The following is a 19,754-nucleotide window of genomic DNA, read 5'->3' as shown; positions in this document are numbered from 1 at the left end:
AAAACAAATACTGGAGCGTATGGAGGCAACTGACAGGGAGTTCACGGACAGTATGACCCAGCTGACGACAAACATTGAAAAAGTGACTATGTTGCAGAGGGATTTGCAATGATGAGGAATATGATGGTTCCCCCCAGTACTTTTCACCGCCACAATACCAGCCTCACAGCCACTACAATAGCTGCACATACGGACACACAGACGCCCGGGTGGCCCCACCAACATCTTCCCCACTCCCACAGAGGGGTCACCCTGGAAACATTTCCTACAGCCACAGTCTCTTCACCGATGGAAGGGACGACAGGTTTTTTAAAACCTCCAGTTACCCCGTACACACTAGAACACCCAACCGGCATTTTCAGATTTAAACACTCTGGAGAACGTTTTAGAAAAGCTCCGTTTTTGGGGGAGGAAAACACCGTTTCAGTGTGAATGGAGGGTCAAAACAAAGAGAAAAAGCTTCAGTTACGGATTTATCCGGTCTAGTGTGGACGTAGCCTAAGGGAGCCACAACTGACCTACGATTTCCTTGGCTTGTCAGTTTTTCACTGTTCCTTGATGTATTTGACAATAATAAACTAATTTACATTGATTTTTCCAACTTCCAGTAAATTCTCCCCGCCCCCTTTTTTCTTTTTCCATTCCCCTTTCCAGCTTTCCTCTTACCCCTTCCCTCCTCCTCACCTGCCCATCACCTCCCTGTGGTGCCTCTCCTCCCCTTTTTCTCATGGGCTACTGTTCTCTCCTATCATATTCCTTCTGCTCAGCTCTTTACCTTTTCTAATCACCTCCCAGTTTCTCACTTCATCTCCTTCCTCCACCCACCCACCTCTCCCTTCACCTGGTTTCACCTATCATATGCCTGTTTGTATTCCTCCCTCTTCCTCTGCCTTCTTATTCTGGCTTCTTTTCCCCTCCTTCCCAAATCGTCAACATTTATTCCTCTCTATACATGCTGCCTTACTTGCTAACTGAGAATCAGAATCAGGTTTATTATCACTGGCATGTGATGTGAAACTTGTTAACTCAGTAGCAGCAATTCAATGCAATACATAATATAGGAGAATAATATAAAATAAATAAATAAATCATATTCCATATACTTTATACAGTTTACGTATATTGAATAGATTAAAAATTGTGCAAAAATCAGAAATGCTATATATTTTAAAAAGTGAGACAGTTTCCCCAGTATTTTGTGTGTTCCAACTAATTTACCAATTTAGTTTACCAGCGCAGTACAGAGTGTGTATTTGGAGGAGATATCTTTCAATTCAAAGTTTAAATATAGCACAGTTCCCCTTCTCAGGTGAAGATTAAAAACATCACAAGATTAATTGTGAAAGTGTTCTAGATGATATTGTTTCCTCATTTACCACTGCAAAAGCAAATCATTCAGCTGTTATCACATTTGTATGCCATTACCTCAATCACAACTTAAAATATTTATTTGACTATTAAATGATGTGGGATACATAATGATCAAAAAGACGATGTATAAATGCTACATTTTTAATCCATTATTTTGCATAATTTGCTATTCCTTCTATCACCACCATTGCTGAGAGACATGTTTTGCATAGATCTGGATTAAGAACAGGGCCAATTCTTGAATTAAGTAGCCCTGTAGCTATCTTGGCAGAGACAGTTCAGTGCAGGTGGTCAGCTGATGGTTCCCTCGGAAACCGCGTTCCAAAAGGTGTAGTGCATTTTGGATAGGTGTGCCAAGGGAAAAGATGCCCAATAATTTCTAAACAGGTGAATGGAATCTGTGGAAATGGTTTTCTCTGTCTTGTTGCCTTTTGAACTATGACAATGAAAAGGTTAGTGATGGAGCTAAAAACATCTATTTTCTCCCCCACAGGAACAGTTGAGGAAATATTTAATTTCAGCGAATCCATACTGGTCTTATCCACAATATGTAATCTATCTGAAACCTAAGGGGGACTTCTTTCCTCAGAGGGTGATGTGATGTGGAATAAGCTGCCAGCAGAAGTGGTGGGTGAGGGTTTGATTGCGACATGTAAGATAAGCTTGGATAGGTGTGGAGGGCTGTGGTGCAGGTGTGGGTGGATGGGACTAGGCAGAATAAAAGTTCAACTCAGTCTAGATGGGCCGTAGGGCCTGATTCTGTGCTGTAGTGCTCTATGTCTATAAAAGATAGATACAAACACCAAGGTGGTTCCAAGACATCTTCGGGTCATAGACCCCTATAGCATTCTGGTCCCTGGACCAGGGAGATAGGAATTCACTTATGCAAAGCTGGACATCTGTACATGGGTTATATTGCGCTGAAAATGTTTTCAAACGTAGGAGTGTCAGTCCTTGACAGATAGGTACAGGAGGAATCAGGCTATTCGCCTGCTTAAGCTTGTTCCACTATTCAGTCAGACACAGTGATCTGTCCCTTAACTCCTTTTGCCTTCATATTCAGCAAAGATCAAACAGCCTTCCATTCTGGACTCTACACTTTAGAAGTTGGAGAAGTCAATGGAGCAAGTGCTGGATTATTCAGGAAATGGGGGATTAGAGTTATGTGGAGAGTAGAGAAGCATTGAAATTCAAAGTTCAGAAGTTAAAAGTAAATTTATTATTGAAGTATATATATATATCACCATATACTACTCTGAGATTCATTCTCTTGCAAGCATTCACAGTAGAACAAAGAAGTACAATAGAATCAATGAAAAACTGCACACAAATAAAGACGGACAAACAACCAATGTGGAAAAGAAGACACATTGTGCAAATACAAACTAACAGATAATAATAAATAAGTAAAGAAATAAATAACACTCAGAACATGAGTAGTAGAGTCCTTGAAAGTGAGTCCATAGGTTGTAAAATCAGTTGTACTCCAGAGATGAGGGAATGCTAGAAGGAAATTGGATATTTAAAATCACGTAGGATTTAAATAGGTTAAACAAAGGAATGTAGCAATGTGCTACACACAGAGCTAGAAATAATGACACGCAATCTGTAAATTGCACTCGGGACTTGTTTATTCAAACTTCACGGCACTGGCTTTTACGTAGTTCCGTTCCTGCCCTCTCTGGGCGGAAATGACATCAGAGGTGCATTACAAAGGTCTCTTCCCGCGCACGGACTTTCTCCCTTTGCTGGTGAAGAAGAAGGCCCAGCGTCATTTGGGGGCCGGCCTCTCTGCCGACGCGCGCGCCATTTTGTGAGCCGGTTCGCCTGCGTAGAAAGTGGGTCGCCACATAACCCCCCCCCCACCCCAGAACCGGCGATACACCCCCCAATGTCCACGGTCTGGATCAGTCTCTGTTTCGGAGGTCTGCCTCTGCGCCGCGGTGCCTGAACCTCGACCGGCTGTGCCAAGTCACATGGGCCGGTTTGAGTTGGTCCACTGTGAAAACCTCCTCTTTCCCCCCAATGTCCAGAACGTACGTGGACCCGTTGTTCCTGATCACCTTGAACGGCCCCTCGTAACGCCGCTGTAGCGGTGCCCACTGTGCATCCCTTCGTACAAATACAAACTTACAGTTCTGCAGGTCTTTGGGTATACAGGTCGGGTTCTGTCCGTACTGTGAAGTCATTACGGGGGTCAGGTTGCCGAGCCTTTCGCGTAATCTGTCCAGGACTGCTGCGGGTTCTTCCTCTTGCCCCCTTGGGGCTGGTATGAACTCTCCTGGGACGACCAGGGGTGCACCGTACACCAGCTCGGCCGAAGAGGTGTGCAGATCCTCTTTGAGCACTGTGCAGATTCCAAGCAGGACCCAGGGAAGCTCGTCCACCCAGTGAGGTCCTTTCAGGTGGGCCATGACAGCCAGTTGTGTGGTGTAGCTGTGTTCCCAACAGGCTGACCACAGGCTGGAGGTGAACTGGGCGCCTCTTTCGGAGGTAATGTGGGCCGGTATCCTGAAGCGTGGTACCCAGGTTGCAATCAGCGCTCGGGCGCAAGAATCAGCGGTGGTGGTGGTGAACGGGATCGCCTCTGGCCATCTCGTGAACCGATCTACCATAATTAGGAGGTGCTGCGCTCCTCGCAACACTGGCAGGGGCCCCACGATATCCACATGAATGTGGTCGGACCTCCAGCGGGTAGGTTTGAACTGCTGCGGCAGGGCTTTGGTGTGCCGCTGCACCTTGGCTGTTTGGCACTGCGTGCACGTTTTGGCCCATTCACTGACCTGTTTGTGAAGTCTGTGCCACACGAATTTGCTGGAGACCATCCGGACGGTTGTCCTGATAGAGGGGTGTGCCAAGCCATGTATGGAGTGGAAAACTCACCGCCGCCAGGCTGCCGGGACGATGGGGCAAGGTTGGCCGGTAGCCACATCACAGAGGAGGGTCCTCTCACGTGGGCCCGCGAGGAAGTCTTGCTGCTGCAAACCCAAGACTGTGGTCCTGTAGCTGGGCATCTCGTCGTCTGCCTGCTGCGCCTCCGCCAGTGCTGCATAGTCCACTCCCTGGGACAGGGCCTGGATAGCTGGTCTGGAGAGTGCGTCCGCCACAATGTTGTCCTTTCCCAAGACATGCTGGATATCCGTCGTGTACTCAGAGATGTAGGACAGATGTCACTGTTGGCAGGCTGACCAGGGATCAGACACCTTCGTGAACACGAAGGTCAACGGTTTGTGGTCCGTGAACACGGTGAACGGCCTGCCTTCTAAGAAGTACCTGAAATGCCGGATTGCCAGATATAGTCCCAACAGCTCCCAGTCGAAGGCACTGTACTTGAGTTCGGGTGGCCGTAGGTGCCTGCTGAAGAACGCCAGGGGTTGCCAGCGCCCCTCGATGAGTTGCTCCAGCACCCCACCGACTGCTGTGTTGGATGCATCCACTGTGAGGGCGGTTGGAACGTCCGTTCTGGGTTGCACCAGCATCGCGGCATCTGCCAAGGCTTCCTTGGCTTTAACAAAAGTGGCCGCGGCCTCTTCGTCCCAAGTATTGTCCTTGCCTTTACCCGATATCAGGGTGAACGAAGGGCGTATGATACGGGCTGCTGAGGGGAGGAAGCGATGGTAGAAGTTCACCATACCAACGAACTCCTGCAGGCCTTTGACTGTGTTGGGCCGGGCGAAGTGGCGGTCGCGTCTACCTTGGCGGGCAGAGGTGTTGCCCCGTCTTTAGTAATCCTGTGGCCCAGGAATTCGATGGTGTTGAGTCCAAACTGGTATTTGGCTGGGTTGATCATGAGGCCGAAATCACTCAGGCGGGTGTAGAGCTGGCGGAGGTGGGACTGATGCCCCTGACGACTACTGCTGGCTATGAGAATGTCGTCCAAGTAGATGAACGCAAAGTCCAGGTTGCGTCCCACCGCATCCATTAGCCACTGGAACGTCTGTGCGGCATTCTTCAGGCCGAACGGCATTCGGAGGAATTCGAACAGGCTGAACAGGGTGATGAGTGCTGTTTTGGGGATGTCTTCAGGGTGTACCGGGATTTGATGGTATCCCTGGACGAGGTCTACCTTGGAAAAGATGCTTGCCCCATGCAGGTTTGCTGCAAAGTCCTGTATGTGCGGCAGGGGGTAGCGGTCTGGCATTGTAGCCTCGTTCAGTCTGCGGTAGTCGCCACATGGTCTCCAGCCCCCATCTGCTTTGGGCACCATGTGCAGGGGGGAGGCCCATGGGCTGTCGGACCGCCGTACGACCCCCAATTCCTCCGTCCTCTTGAACTCCTCCTTCGCTAGATGGAGCTTGTCTGGGGGGGAGCCTTCGTGTGCGGGCGTGGAGGGGTGGTCCCTGGGTCGGGATGTGGTGCTGTACTCCATGTCTGGGCATGGCTGCCGTGAACTGCGGTGCCAGAACTGATGGAAAGTCCACCAGGATTCTGGTGAATTCGTTGTCAGACAGCATGATGGAGTTCAGGTGTGGGGCCGGCAACTTGGCTTCACCCAGGGAGAACGTCTGGAAAGTCTTGGCATGGACCAGTCTTTTCCCTTGCAAGTCGACTAGCAGGCTGTAAGCTCGCAAGAAGTCCGCCCCCAGGAGTGGTTGGGCCATGGCGGCCAGTGTGAAGTCCCACATGAACCGGCTGGCGCCGAACTGCAGCTGCACTGTGCGGGTGCCATAGGTCCGTTTCGTGCTGCTGTTTGCAGCCCTCAGGGTGGGTCCCGGCTCCCTGTTGTGGATGTCATACCCCGTCGGGGGTAAGACGCTGATTTCCGCTCTGGTGTCGACCAAGAAGCGGCGTCCCAACTGTTTGTCCCAGACATACAAGAGGCTGTCCTGGCCCTGGCATTTGCAGGGCAGGCGACAATGGCAGGCTTCTGTGCCCCACTGCTGGTGGTAGATAGAAACATCACTGTTCCTTGGCCTCCTCACTCTTGCCTCTGGGTTGTGTGCGCTCTGTTGCCGGGCCTGGTCTGGCCTGCTGTTGGGCGCGTGGCTTGGTAATCTGTACGATGGATGCCCCGCTCTCCCTCTTGGCTTTCCACAGCACGTCTGCCCGGGCCACCACCTTCCAGAGGTCACTGAAATCTGCGTCGGCCAGCACCAAATGTATGTCCTCGGGCAGTTGCTCTAGGAATGCCTGCTCAAACATGAGGCAGGGCTTGTGTCCTTCAGCCAGGGCCAGCATCTCATTCATTAATGCTGATGGCAGCCTGTCTCCCAAACTGTCCAGGTGCAGCAAGCGGGCACCTCGCTCATGCCATGAGAGGCCAAAGGTCCCTATGAGCAGCGCTTTGAATGCTGCATATTTGCCTTCTTCTGGGGTAGACTGTATGAAATCCTCAACCTGGGTGGCTGTCTCTTGATCAAGGAAGCTCACTACGTAATAGTAACGCGTCGAATCAGAAGATAACTGCCGAATCTGGAACTGGGCTTCTGCTTGGTCAAACCAAACACATGGTCGCAGCGTCCAGAAAGTTGGCAGTTTTAGCGAAACTGCATGAACAGATGAAGAGTCGGTCATCTTTGGTCCAAATCCCGTTTGGACTGTCAGGGTCATCGATGTAGCGATGTGCTACACACAGAGCTAGAAATAATGACACGCAGTCCGTAAGTTGCACTCGAGACTAGTTTATTCAAACTTCGCGGCACTGGCTTTTACACAGTTCCGTTCCCGCCCTCTCCGGGCAGAAATGACGTCAGAGGTGCATTACAAAAGTCTCTTCCCGTGTGCGGGCTTTCTCCCCTTGCTGGTGAAGAAGGCGGCCCAGCACCATTTTGGGGTTGGCCTCTGTGCTGACGTGAGCACCATGTTGTGAGCCGGTTTGCCTGCGTAGAAAGTGGGTCGCCACAGGAAAATATTTCCATAACCAAACAGTCGATAACAAGAGGCTATTTATTTAAAGTCAATGTAAAAGGAGGCTGGGGGACATGAGGAGACACTTAAGTGGGAGATTGGGTCCAAATTTAATGTGGTTTGCCAGAAATTTAAATCGAATCAATTTAGGGAGAAATTCTGAAGAGAGTATCATTATCAGACATAATTCATAACTTCTTGATTTTGATGTTATGTTTTCCTGTCCTTCCAGGATTGAAGCCAAGCATCAAGAGCTCAGAGAGAAGCTGGCACGGGAACGCTATGATCAGCTCCCTCCCACCGGCCTTTCGGTGCCTGACATTGAAGACGATGACATGGACCCAAACTATGCTCGGGTGAACCACTTCCGGGAACCAGCAGTGTCCCACAGCGGATTCAAGCCCCCTTCCCCACAGCTGCAGCCAATAAACCCACCTCGGGCTTTGAATGTAGAGCAAGAGAACCTGGACGGACTGTATGCCAAGATCAACAAGCAGCGACCTCCTGCTCCTGACAGGTAATTGAGATGCTGTGTTAGGCATATCCTCTCGATGCATTCTTCACACTTTGCTTCTTTCAGCTGTTGGAAGTGACACCTGGAGCATTGTAAACCAAACCAATCCCTCCCGTGCTCTTTAAAAGAATTGACAAGAGCTGTGAAATTTAATACATTAGAATTTGAGAATCACATCTGAAATTCGCATTTGTTTGAATCCTTGTTACGTAACAATAAATATCCTACTTTGAAAATGTTTACTTCTGTTGACCTAACTGATTGCAGGTGGCAGGGATTTTGCTTAATGCCTTATTATCCCTGGATTTGAAAAGAAGAAAACTTGGATTGGGCTCTGGTACTGAGTGCTGTTCAAAGATTGGAAATGTGCACCAATGTAACTTTTCTTGCCTCTTCAACTTTGACCAGTCACTCACAACCAAGTACTGAAAAGTGCTGTTTAGAAAATGACCAGTAGTGAATGAGCCATGCCTGAATATATTGGCTTATGAATCCTGTACACGTGTTCTGAAACAGCAGTCGTTTTTAAAATTTGCCATGAAAATTATGATTATTTGCAAAACAGCATTGTCAGAATGCATTCTGTAACGTGCTGTTTCCGCTTCAACATGTGGCATTCAAATTATCTCTTGCAATAACGTGTGGCTGCAGCCTCCAGAGCCAGCACATAAAAATCTACATGCAAAATACAAGCAGCATTCTCAACTACTGGGGGGTGCTGACTCATTAGGATTGGTTGCTGCAGTGACGTGAGACATAGGGAGAGTGTTTTGTAGGAGAGATAGGCAACTGGTGGACTTTATCTGCAGGTAGTGTGTCCTCCTTGGTGGGGCTGCATGGTAATGTAGTGGTTAGAGCCATGCTTTACAGCATCAGTTGTAAGATCGGCGGGTTCAATTCCCACTGCTGTCTGTAAGGAGTATGTGTATGTTCTCCCCATGAGAGTGTTGGTTTCCTCCACTTGCTCCAGTCTTCTCTCTCACTCCACGGTTAGGGTTACAGTTAACACACTACATTGGCGCTGGAAGCAAGGTGACACTTGTGGGCTGCCCCAGCACATCCCCAACACAAGCGATGCATTTCAATGTATGTTTCAATGTTTTGATGAACATGTGACAAATAACCACCTTGGTAGGGAAATTTGGAGACCTTTTGGGGTATTTTAATCATGGATTGTGGTGTACCTGAATGAGAGTAGGCCTGTAAAGACTGCAAATGGGCTGAAGGAAAAGTTGATGAGGTCTTGAGTACGGAGTTTGGATGACTACGCTAATGCTGTAGTGAGCAACAAGCAGACAGTGAGGTATGCTAGAGGCCAATGGCAGTGGTCCAGAGTGTGCTGAAGCCAGTAAGTAGAGACAGAGGGTGATCTTCACTTTGACTGTGAGCACAAGCAGGGCACACTCGAGAACTGCATTTGAGATCATGGGAAGTCACAGATCTATCTCAGTGTGGTCTGTCCAGGTGGAATATAACCTATAACTTCTGATGTGATGAACTGAATACTGAGGATTTGGGCCTACTCCAGGCTGCTCCAAGGATTTGGTTCTAAGGAGTCAGTTTGTTTCGGAATGCTGTTGTTGTTGCTCGCTTCCATTGTTTGCATGATTTGTTCTGTTTTCTCTGGGTATTGGGCCTGGTCGTAATTTTTTTTTATTGGGTTCTTTAGTGGTCCCTTGCTTTGCAACTGCCTGTAAGCAAACAAATCTCAAGGTTGTATAATTTATACATTCTTTGATAATAAACTTTGGATGTAAACATTGCTTGGGGAAGTCTTTGAAAAGGAGTCCCTGTAATTTCTGGGTGGATAAGGTCTTGAGTGAGCCCTTCATAAGTGTCATAAAAGGCCAAAAGGGATATGGGTCAAGCATAGGCAAATGGGACTAACTTGGATAGGCATCTTTATCAGCATGGACAAGTGCTTTCAGTTCTATGACTCCAAGTGATGGAGTAGGCATGGTGGCCAATTTCACCTTCTAATCCATGTGAAAACTGCTCCTTTCTTTCCCAACGATGTGAGAACAAATTTCAACTGTTATCTCCAGCTGGCTGAATTAAATTTGGGAGAAGCAAACCATCTGATATGCAGGGTAGTGGATCTGACGCTCAGATGCCCTACACGGCAACTAAAGGCAAAGCAAGCCTTGCTGTAGCAGAAAAGGTAACATGAAAGGAAGGCAGATTTGCATTTACATAGCAACTTTTCACAGTACTCAAAGTTTTTTCCCCAGCTACTGAAGTGCATTGTTACCACGTAGAAAGAATGGCAGCCAATTTGTGTTAAAGTAAGATCCCACAACCAGAGTCTTCTATTAATGACTCTTTTATGAGAGAATTGCTGGCTAGGGCAAGGTTTGTTAACATTCATTGGTAGAGTGTGAATCACGTACCTTCTTAGTCTATTTTAAATGGTAGTCAACCGAAATAATAGGTGTGCAGGCTGATTTAAGTCAGATTGGTTAAGGATGGTAGCTCTCCTTCCCAGAGGGAGATCCATGAACTATTGGGATTTCCACAAATTATGTTAATTCATGGTTGTTAATACTGATTAATATAATGACTTGAATTTCAATTCCCGAATTGGGACTTGAATTCATGTATCCAGATCATTTATCCAGATCTCTTGTTACAAGACCAGTGTTCTGCTGTTCCTCCCATGTAATAATGACCAGGCCATCTGTTTTTAATGATGTTGACTGATGTATAAATATTGGTCAGGAAACTGAGGAGAACTCCCCAGCCGTACAAGATACTGCCTTGGGAACTTTTGTATTCAACTAAGAGGGCAGAACAGATCCTCAGCCTAAAGTCTTGTCCAATGGATGGATGAAACCTGTGACCTTGTTACTGCAGTCATGTACATGTCAGGTTATTGAAGGAGGCTTGTATACTCATGTTCTGATTAAGTGAATGCCGCCTTCTGAGCTAAAGCTGACAGGGATGTAGTAAACTTAAACTTCCCAGTTCAGGAATGATGGAATTATCAATTATCTTTTGTTGAAGAAAGCAAATTACTCACAAGTCTTGAGTTGACTCATGTTTGACTACAAAATATTGTGGTTTTTAAGGATGTGGTACCCTTTAAATAAACTTTAGATCTAAAATGTTTTTCTCGTTCTGCTCAATTTCAAAACTGGAATCTTGATTTTGAAGCTTCTGTTCTGGCCCAAGTTTCTAATTCACTCATTTTTCATTCACTCCCCCATTCTGCCTCCTCTTTCTCCTGTTCATTATGACCTCAACTAACTCACACTCAAGAAGAACCATTTTCATCACATGTGATTCAAAGTAGAATGCACTGTCCTACTCTAACAATGTCTTCCCATTTCAGTCATGCAAATATACATTTTATTCCAAAGCAATTGGTCGTGGCTTCCTTGAAGCCAGGTCTTTGAAGCAGGTCAGGCAGTATCTATTGAGGGGAATGCACAGCCAATGTTTCGGGCTGAGACCCTTCACCTACCAGCTTCAATTCCTCCCCCTCAACCCCCTTCTTATTCTGACTTCTGCCCTCTTCTTTTCCAGTCCTGAGGAAGGGTCTCAACCCAAGATATTGACTGTTTATTCCCCTCTGTAGGTGGTATCGAATTTGTTGAGTTTCTCCCTCACTTGTGTGTATTGCTGAGATTTCCAGCACCTGTAGAATTTCTTGCGTTTCATGATCTTGCATATTGTCTTGAAGAAAATGTGGCTGATTGCATGTGCTCAGTCTCTCCACATCTGATGCACAGCCAATTTTAGTTAGCTGATAAAGTTTCAAACTTTGGTTAGAATATTCCTGGAGATTTCATCTACTGCCGCCCCCTTACTTTCGACCATCAAACCAATGGGTTGCAGAGTCGTAAAGATATACAACACTGAAAAAGGCCCTACAGTCTGTTGAGTCTGTTGCAAGTATCACGTGCTCTTTTTTCACACTAATCCTACTTCATCTATTTTATCCTTTGCCTTTTCCAATTAGCTGCAGCCGATTCTACCCATTGAAGCAATTCCGACTACCCAGTTAACGCACCAATCTGCATGCTTTTGAGTTGTGGGGAAAAAACAATGTGATCCCAGGAAGAAACTGCACACAGGTGACAGCAGAAATCAGGATTGATCCTGGGTGTGCTGCTGGAGCTGTGAGGTGCTGCCCTGAAAAATAGAAGCCTTTCATAGCAATTGAAGAAACCGATTCAAAATTAAATGTGTACTTAATGTCTTAGAACAGAGAACAGTACTGCACAGGCCTTTTGGCCCACAATGTGACAGTTACCCTTTACCTTACTCCAAGATTAATTTAATCCTTCCCTCCCACACATTCCTATATTTCTCTTCCATCCATGTGCCAGGATTTTTCCTATGATTTTTTTCATGGATTAATTTTTAGTTTTTCAGGGCTCCAGGACAATCCTCTTAAATTGTTTGGTGTCAGTTGGAACAGAATCTACAGACAATTACACATGGTAGGAAATTGGATCACAGAGGAAATATGCAAACTTCGCACAGATGACATCCATGGTCTGCGTCAAACCCAGTTCTCTAGAGTTGTGGGGAGTAGTGTCAGTCTCCACACCACTGGGCCACACACGTTTCATTGATTTCCATTGACTTCCCATAGCCTCCTTTAGCAATCAAAAATAGAATTGAGGAATGACACAGACAATATTACACTGAACTTTTTCAGATAATTGGCTTTCTCTGCTTGTCTTAAAATTGGCCAGTTCTATTGTAAGGATAACCATATATAATATTAACTCATTTTTTCTTTCTCCACAGACGCTGTCTGATCTTTTTGGAATTTCAAGCATTTCCTTTTTGGTTTCAGCCTCCAGCAATAATTCTGACTTGCATTTCACTGCTTTAACACCCCCCTTTGTTTTTCTCTTCTATCTCTTACTGTCCTTGTTAATTTATTACCAAGGTGACTCCCTGGCCTCTCACTCTCTGACAACTTCCTTTTGTCCTAGACAATCCTTTCCCACCTTGTGCAACTAAAAACTAACTTATTTTCTCACTTTCCGAGTTATAATGAAGTGTCTTTGATCTGAAAGACTAATTTTATTTCCCACACTCACAACACGCTGGAGGAACTCAGCATGTCGGGCAGCATCCGTGGAAATGATGAGTCAACGTTTCGGGCCGGAACCCTTCGTCAGGACTGTAGAGGGAAGGGGCAGAGGCCCTATAAAGAAGGTGGGGGGAGGGTGGGAAGGAGAAGGCTGGTAGGTACCAGGTGAAAAACCAGTAAGGAGAAAGATAAAGGGGTGGGGGAGGGGAAGCAGGGAGGTGATAGGCAGGAAAGGTGAAAAAGGAGTAGGGGAGAACACAATGGGTAAGTAGAAGGAGGCAGAACCATGAGGGAGGTGATAGGCAGGAAGGGACCTCTGCCCCTTCCCTCTACAGTCCTGACGAAGGGTTCCGGCCCGAAACGTCGACTCATCGTTTCCACGGATGCTGCCCGACCTGCTGAGTTCCTCCAGCATGTTGTGGGTGTTGCTTTGAACCCAGCATCTGCAGAGTATTTTGTGTTTAATTTTATTTCCCATTCTGCAGATGTTGACTGGCCTGTTATGTGTTTACAACATTTTCTGGTTTTTTCGTATTTGAAAAATTTACTTAATAAACAACCTGGAAGGCTCAGCGTTGTGAGCAGCATTTTGTTGGGGGGAAATGGAGTTGAAAACACTTCAGATCAAAACCCTGCACTCTCCCGATGCATTGATAATTTCTGTCGACCCTCGGAGTTCTCCAGCAAGTTGTTTGCTGTGTCACATTCCAGCATTTGCTGTCTCTTATGTCTCAAAACAAAGCTGTTGGGTTCAGGTCAGGTAGCTAGGGTACACACATGAAAAACAATACCTTGGAACACCAATAGTTTCTTCTCCTTTTCTTCCAAATGCCTATAGGACAGGAATAAATTAGTTTTTGCTTGGACTGCTGATTTAAAAAGTATATGAATGGGAAAATGACAGTACTGACAAAACAAATATAATATTCACTATTATAATTGAAAATCAAAAAATTGTATTTTGAGTTTTTTGGGTTTTTATCCTTTATCAAAAGAAGTCTGTGTCCTTGGGCTCAGGTCAGATTTGAATTAGCTGTGTTTGAGTCAAGTTTTAATAATTTGCTCTAACAGATTACTATTCCTGTTTACTTCATAATAAGAAGGAAGATTTGATATCTGCATGTATGAAAACTGCTAAACTAACTTAATACAGTGAATGCAAAATTAAAAGACACAATTTGAGAGCACTTTACACTTCATTTTATTTCAGTATTAGGAAAAGGGAAATTCTGTGCATTGACAGTTGAGGGAGAAGTGCTTGGCTCACTGGGATTAGCAGGGTTGAATAAAGCATTGTTTGACAAATTGGTGAGAATGTGGAATTTACTACCACATAGTAAAATTAAGATGAATGGCATAGGAAAAGCTAAATAAATATGTAAGGGAGTTTGCTAATAGTTAGAGATGATCCCTTAGTGTTATTTTGAAAAACAAATCACCTCACCCTCTTGTCCAACATCACCTCTTAAAATTCATTGAAACATGAACCTGATCTTTATAATGTTGTTGTTTGTGGGACCTTGTTCTATGAAAATTGGCTGCTACATTTCCTATAGTTAGAGAAGTCATTAATAGACTATAAGGTGTTTCAGATTGACCCTATGGTCAAGCTATAAGAACAGACATCCTTTTAATATGTGAGTGGAGGTAGTTCCCATTGCTCATGTCTTCAGTCAAGGGAAAAAATCCTTTGATGGGTGGTTTCTCCTTGTGAGGAGCAAAGCCGTCCTTTGGAAAACTTAAGTTAACAAATTTCATGACACATGCCGGTGATAATAAACCTGATTCTGATTCTGACTCTGACTTGTTGATGTAGACCGGAGCATTGTCAATCTCCTAACATTATTAATAATAATAAGTACTTTATCGATCTCGAGTGGGAAATTATTTTGTTAGAGCAGCAACATTTAAAATCACACTTAGCAATAATAACAAATAATCATAACAATAATATAATAGTAACTAATAATGAAATACAGAATAATAATATACACAATAATAATTTACCAATGTGCAAAACTGTGCAATAATGTACGAAATAATAAACCGGAGACTATTATACTATGATGTGTGTTCTCCTGTGGCACAGAGACAAACTGTTGTATATGCTTACTGCGTTTGGTAGGAAATATTTTCTGTAATGATCCTTGTGACAGGGGACCTGAATGAGCCTGTTTGAAATTAGACATTTCTAGGGATCTACTATGCAGGCCTGGGAGAAATGCAGACAGAAAATCAGTGACACAGACACAAAAGATTCTGCAGATGCAGGAAATCCAGAGTAACACACACAAAACGCTGGAGGGACTCCTTAAGTCAGTCAGCATTTATGGAAATGAATAAACAGTTGATGTTTCTGGCTGAGAACCTTTATCAGGAAAATCAAGGGAAGGTGTGGCCCAGTGGTGTGGAGATTGGCACTATTCCCTCACAACTCCAGTGACCTGGGTTTGACCCAGACCATGGGTGTTGTCTGAGGGGAGGTTGCATGTTTTCCCCATGACCTGATTTCCTCCCAAGTGTAAAAGCTACTGTTGGTAAATTGTTTGGCTGGTAAATTGTCCCAAATATACATAGATGAGTAGCAGGACAGTCAAGTATTGGTGGAGTTGGGGGATATTGATAGAGATGCGAAAGGCAAAATGGAATTTGTGTAAGATTGGCTCCTCAAGTAGTCAGTGTGAGTACAGTGTGCCAAAAGCCCTGTTTCTATCCTCTATGAATCTATGTGTCCTTTAAAACAATGAACACATTTGTTCTATGGATTCTTGACTGTTCCTCCGATGTGTTAATAAAGAACATGTATGCTCATTGCTTGGCACTGGAGGAATAAACAAACATTACACATGAATATTGGTGGGAGGGTGGAGGTAGGAAATCACATATGGTGACACCTCCAGCTATCAAGTATGTCCATCCAGGAAAATGTACTGAGCTAAGCCGAGTATCAGATCACCCACATTTTATTTGGAGTCCTTGTGATAAAGGGAATTGCGACAGTGCCACTCAATGGGGTAGCACAGTAGCAGAGAAATTAGTGCATTTGAATTACAGCAAACACCAATCAAGGTTTAATTCCCACCACTGTCTGTAAGACATTTGTATGTTCCCCCCGGTGACCGAGTGAGTTTTCTCCAGATGTTCTGTTTCCCTCCCACATTCCAAAGATGTACGGATAGGGCGAGTGAGTTGTGGGCATGCTACATTGGCACTGGAGCTGTGGGCTGTCCAGCACAGTCCTTGCTGATTTGGTTTGCTGCAAACGACACATTTTACTGTATGTTTCAATATTCGTGTGACAGACGGATGTAAGCTTTAAATCTTCACTTTAATCACCGTGACAACCTCTCCTTGTAACTGATACACTCCAATCCAGGCAACATTCTAGTGATTCTCTTCTACAAGCTCTTTGGAGTCCCCACATCCTTCCAGTAGTGTAACAACCAAAACTATTCACAGCACTCCAGACATGCCCCCAAACAATATGTTAGGCAGTTGCAACACAATTTCCTGAGATTTGCGCTCAGTGCCCCAACCAGTGAATACAAGTAAGCCCTGCTGCTTCTTTACCACCTTTTCTTCTTTTGTTGCTACTTTCAGGGAGTTATAGATTTGCACTTTAAGATCCCTTAGTACAAAAGTTCTCCACACGCTCCCATCTGCCATTTTCTATATAGCTCCCATTTGTATTTGGCCTCACAAAATGCAGTAGCTTGCATTTGTCCGGATTAAACTGTTTGAACAAATTGTCTTTGAAATGTATCCCTCTTTCCCTGTTATTAATTTGAGTGAACTGGCATAAATTCACATTTTAGGTTGTGTTGATTGCCGAGAAACCAGAACTGGTATTTCAGTCATTTCTTAGGTTGCAATAGAGATCCAGACATCCCACCTCCCCCGGAAGTTCCGGGAGTCTCCCGCATGTCAATAGTGGCTCCCTGATGCCCAGAAATTATATACAATATCCCGGAAATAGATTTTTCTGAGAGGGAGAATGAGCATCCTGATTGGTCTCTCTTCGTGCTAAGAGTGGTCCCCAACCAATATGTTGGCCCAGATCAGAGGTGATCGCTGATTGCGTCGTCTCTGATCTGGGCCGACATTTACTTGCCGGTTGGCACCTAATCAATTAGCTTGTTTATTTCGGCTTTTTTCTTAAAGATATGCTGGGTGCGTTCCAGCCACCACTGTACCACTGCATTCTTCATGGCCCGGAGGTTTGGGACCACTGTTATAATTGACTTATCACTACATTCATGCGAGGAAAATATGCGCTGTGTGTTTAATATTAAATTCGTTAGATAAACCCCTTTAGAAACGAAATTGAGTGTATTAGCCACTTACAAGTGACTTATAGTTGACTTAACACCTATATTCCGGTTGCATTTAATACCCCCCCCTCCCCCCCCCCCCCCCCCAGGTTGGCCGGTCCACAAGAATATCGTCAATGCTAAACCGGTCCACGGTGCAAAAAGGTTGGGGACCCCTGATTTAAACTAGCTGGCTAGCTGCCAAGGAGCTACACTATTGATGTCCTACGTGATGAGGCCAAACTCCCTGTAGACTTGCTTAAAGTTGTAATAGAATAAACATGATAATATAATAAAATATAAGTACATATTTTAATATCACGTTTGCTGCATATACCCAACTTGGTTTACAGATTAGACAAAATCACTAAACAAAGTATTACATACACTCTTGGAGGTCGACGGGGTGGGTGGGGGGGGGGAGGGTGCTACCTCCCTGAATTGAGTTTTTGCAAGGTGGGATGTCTGGAGATCCCTGCTTGTCATCGGCATCCACTGCCAAACTTTATGTGCTGCTCATGAGATGGATTGAAATAGTGACCAGTGCTGGAATCTGATTGAGTAATAGTCTTTGAATGCAGATGGGAATGTCACTTCACATGAATGAATTACCTCTCCATGTAGACAACCAGCTGACAGAGTACAAAAACACTCCTTCCCTTTGACTCTCAACCACTATAAGACAAAAGGAAATGCAAACGGTTAGGTCTCAGAAAATTAACTTAACCAAGCCCTCGGGACACTCAGTTGGAGCATCTGGGCAATTACATGCCACTATGGTAGGTCATTTATCAATCAGTTAGATATATTTAACCTTTTTTTGTAGCTGTGGAATATGGTTTAGACTTAATTCCACTGGCAACAGCAGAAAAGCTTGTTTAACTCCTTCAGTCCTGTAGAAATACTTCTTTCTCCCTGATCCAACACAGAGAAATGTCTCATTCGCATCAAATTGAAAGTATACTGTCAATAACCTGCCTCTAGATCAGGGAGTACCCCACCTGGCATCCATAGACTCCTTGATTAATTGTAGGGGGCCTCTAGCATAAAAAAGGTTGGGACACTCTGCTCTAGATGATGTTCTTTTGTGAACTCAAGGGGAAAGGACTGAAAGACTGCTGTTTTTCACCACGGTGGCCATTACATTCAAGTCAGAGAAACTCAACAGGTCAGGCAGCATCTTTGGAGGGAAATAAACAGTCAACATTTCGGGCCAAGACCTTCTCACCAGGAAGAATCTCGTCAACATCTCTTTTCAACTGATGAGGGTGCAACGTGTCTTTAATTGCAAAATCTCTGATGGCCCTTAAGAGGTGCCTTACTGGACAAATATCAACAACAAACCATAAAGGACCTATTAGGGCAGATGTCGAAAAGACTATTGATTTGTGTGGGTTTTAAGGAATGCCTTAAGGGAGGAAGGAGAAGTGGAAATGTGCGGGATACACCAGGGACCATGGAAAGAGTAGAGGTCAGAGGTATGGGTGAGTTGATGGAAGCCAAGGCGAATGCCTGCACTTTGCTTACATTTAGGGAGAAGCATTTTTGATTCCCAAAAGTGATCTAATTAGCACCAGTCTGAACTTAATCCCTTCCGTTAATTTGTTCCACTGTATTGCTTATCTTCTCCTTTGTCAATTCAATCTGCTGGTCTCTCAAAATCTACAGACAATTGATTCATTTAATTTTCCAAAAGGCTTTTGACCACACGACCAACCAAAAATGAGCAACATCTGTTTCAAATCTAGACAAATAAAATCATATCACATAATACAATTTATTCCTGTCTCTGTACAAAGTATACTGTCAACGTAATGGTATTAGCCATATCATTCCAATGAAATTTATTATTTAATACTTCGTAGAACTGGGAGTTGAAGATTAGTGCTCTTGTTTTGTATTTTATCCTTATTTATCCTTTTTTTTCTTTTATTGAGGACAAATAGTATTCATTCTGCTTCTACTGTCTGTATGTGTTGGTCTTAAAGTGCCTATGAACAAGAAAAGAAATGTGAATTTGAATACTTCATTAATTCAGCAGAATGGTTTAGAATTGTTTAATCACTTTCTTTATGCCAAAAGCTTTGTTATGTAAATTACATATATATGTATATTAATTTATAGTTGGTTGAAACAGAGCAGTAAGAGAGCTGTTTCTTGTTTCTGGGCAAGGAACCTTTCATGTCCACCTGATAATTTGAACAGAATCTTAACCTGAGGCCTGGTCAAGTTTGATGACAGCTGGAAGTTCTTCAGGGAATAAATGATTGACCAGATTGCTCTGAGGGCTGGCATGGAGTCAATAGGACAAATGGCCTCATTTTTCATCAGGAGGTATGAAAGATCATCCGCTCAGCCATCTAGGACTTGTGTAGGTGTTGACCAAATGCAGTAGTTCCAACATGAGCTGGAGACCAGATGCAGGGCACATCTGACCACCTGCCCTACAGATGGACTATCTACTGAATAAATCCAGCACTGGAGGATTGACATACTGTAGAAAGGGACAGAATGCAGTTAGGAAATGTTTCCTACCACGGGCAACTGGTTTTACACATAACAGATAGGGGGGAAAGTACAGGTAGGGGTTTTAGTTAACTTTTAAAGAATTTAATTTAAAATTATCTGTTGGTATTTAAAGAATTTTATATATGTTTTCACT

The 19,754-nt window shown here is 44.5% G+C and overlaps 1 protein-coding gene across 4 annotated transcripts in view; it reads left to right on the top strand.

Annotated features, from left to right (window-relative positions):
• LOC134348367 (partitioning defective 3 homolog B-like) overlaps positions 1 to 19,754 on the top strand; it is a 1,227,036-nt gene that overhangs the window by 883,508 nt on the left and 323,774 nt on the right. For all 4 annotated transcript variants that reach the window (XM_063051617.1, XM_063051616.1, XM_063051618.1 and 1 more), the window contains one exon: positions 7,451 to 7,735. In XM_063051617.1, the coding sequence (XP_062907687.1) occupies positions 7,451 to 7,735 (285 nt within the window). The remainder of the gene's footprint in view (positions 1 to 7,450; positions 7,736 to 19,754) is intronic.

Source organism: Mobula hypostoma, chromosome 6, assembly GCF_963921235.1.
Source record: "Mobula hypostoma chromosome 6, sMobHyp1.1, whole genome shotgun sequence".
Classification (NCBI taxonomy): Eukaryota; Metazoa; Chordata; class Chondrichthyes; order Myliobatiformes; family Myliobatidae; genus Mobula; species Mobula hypostoma.
This window is presented reverse-complemented; position numbering and strand designations above follow the sequence as displayed.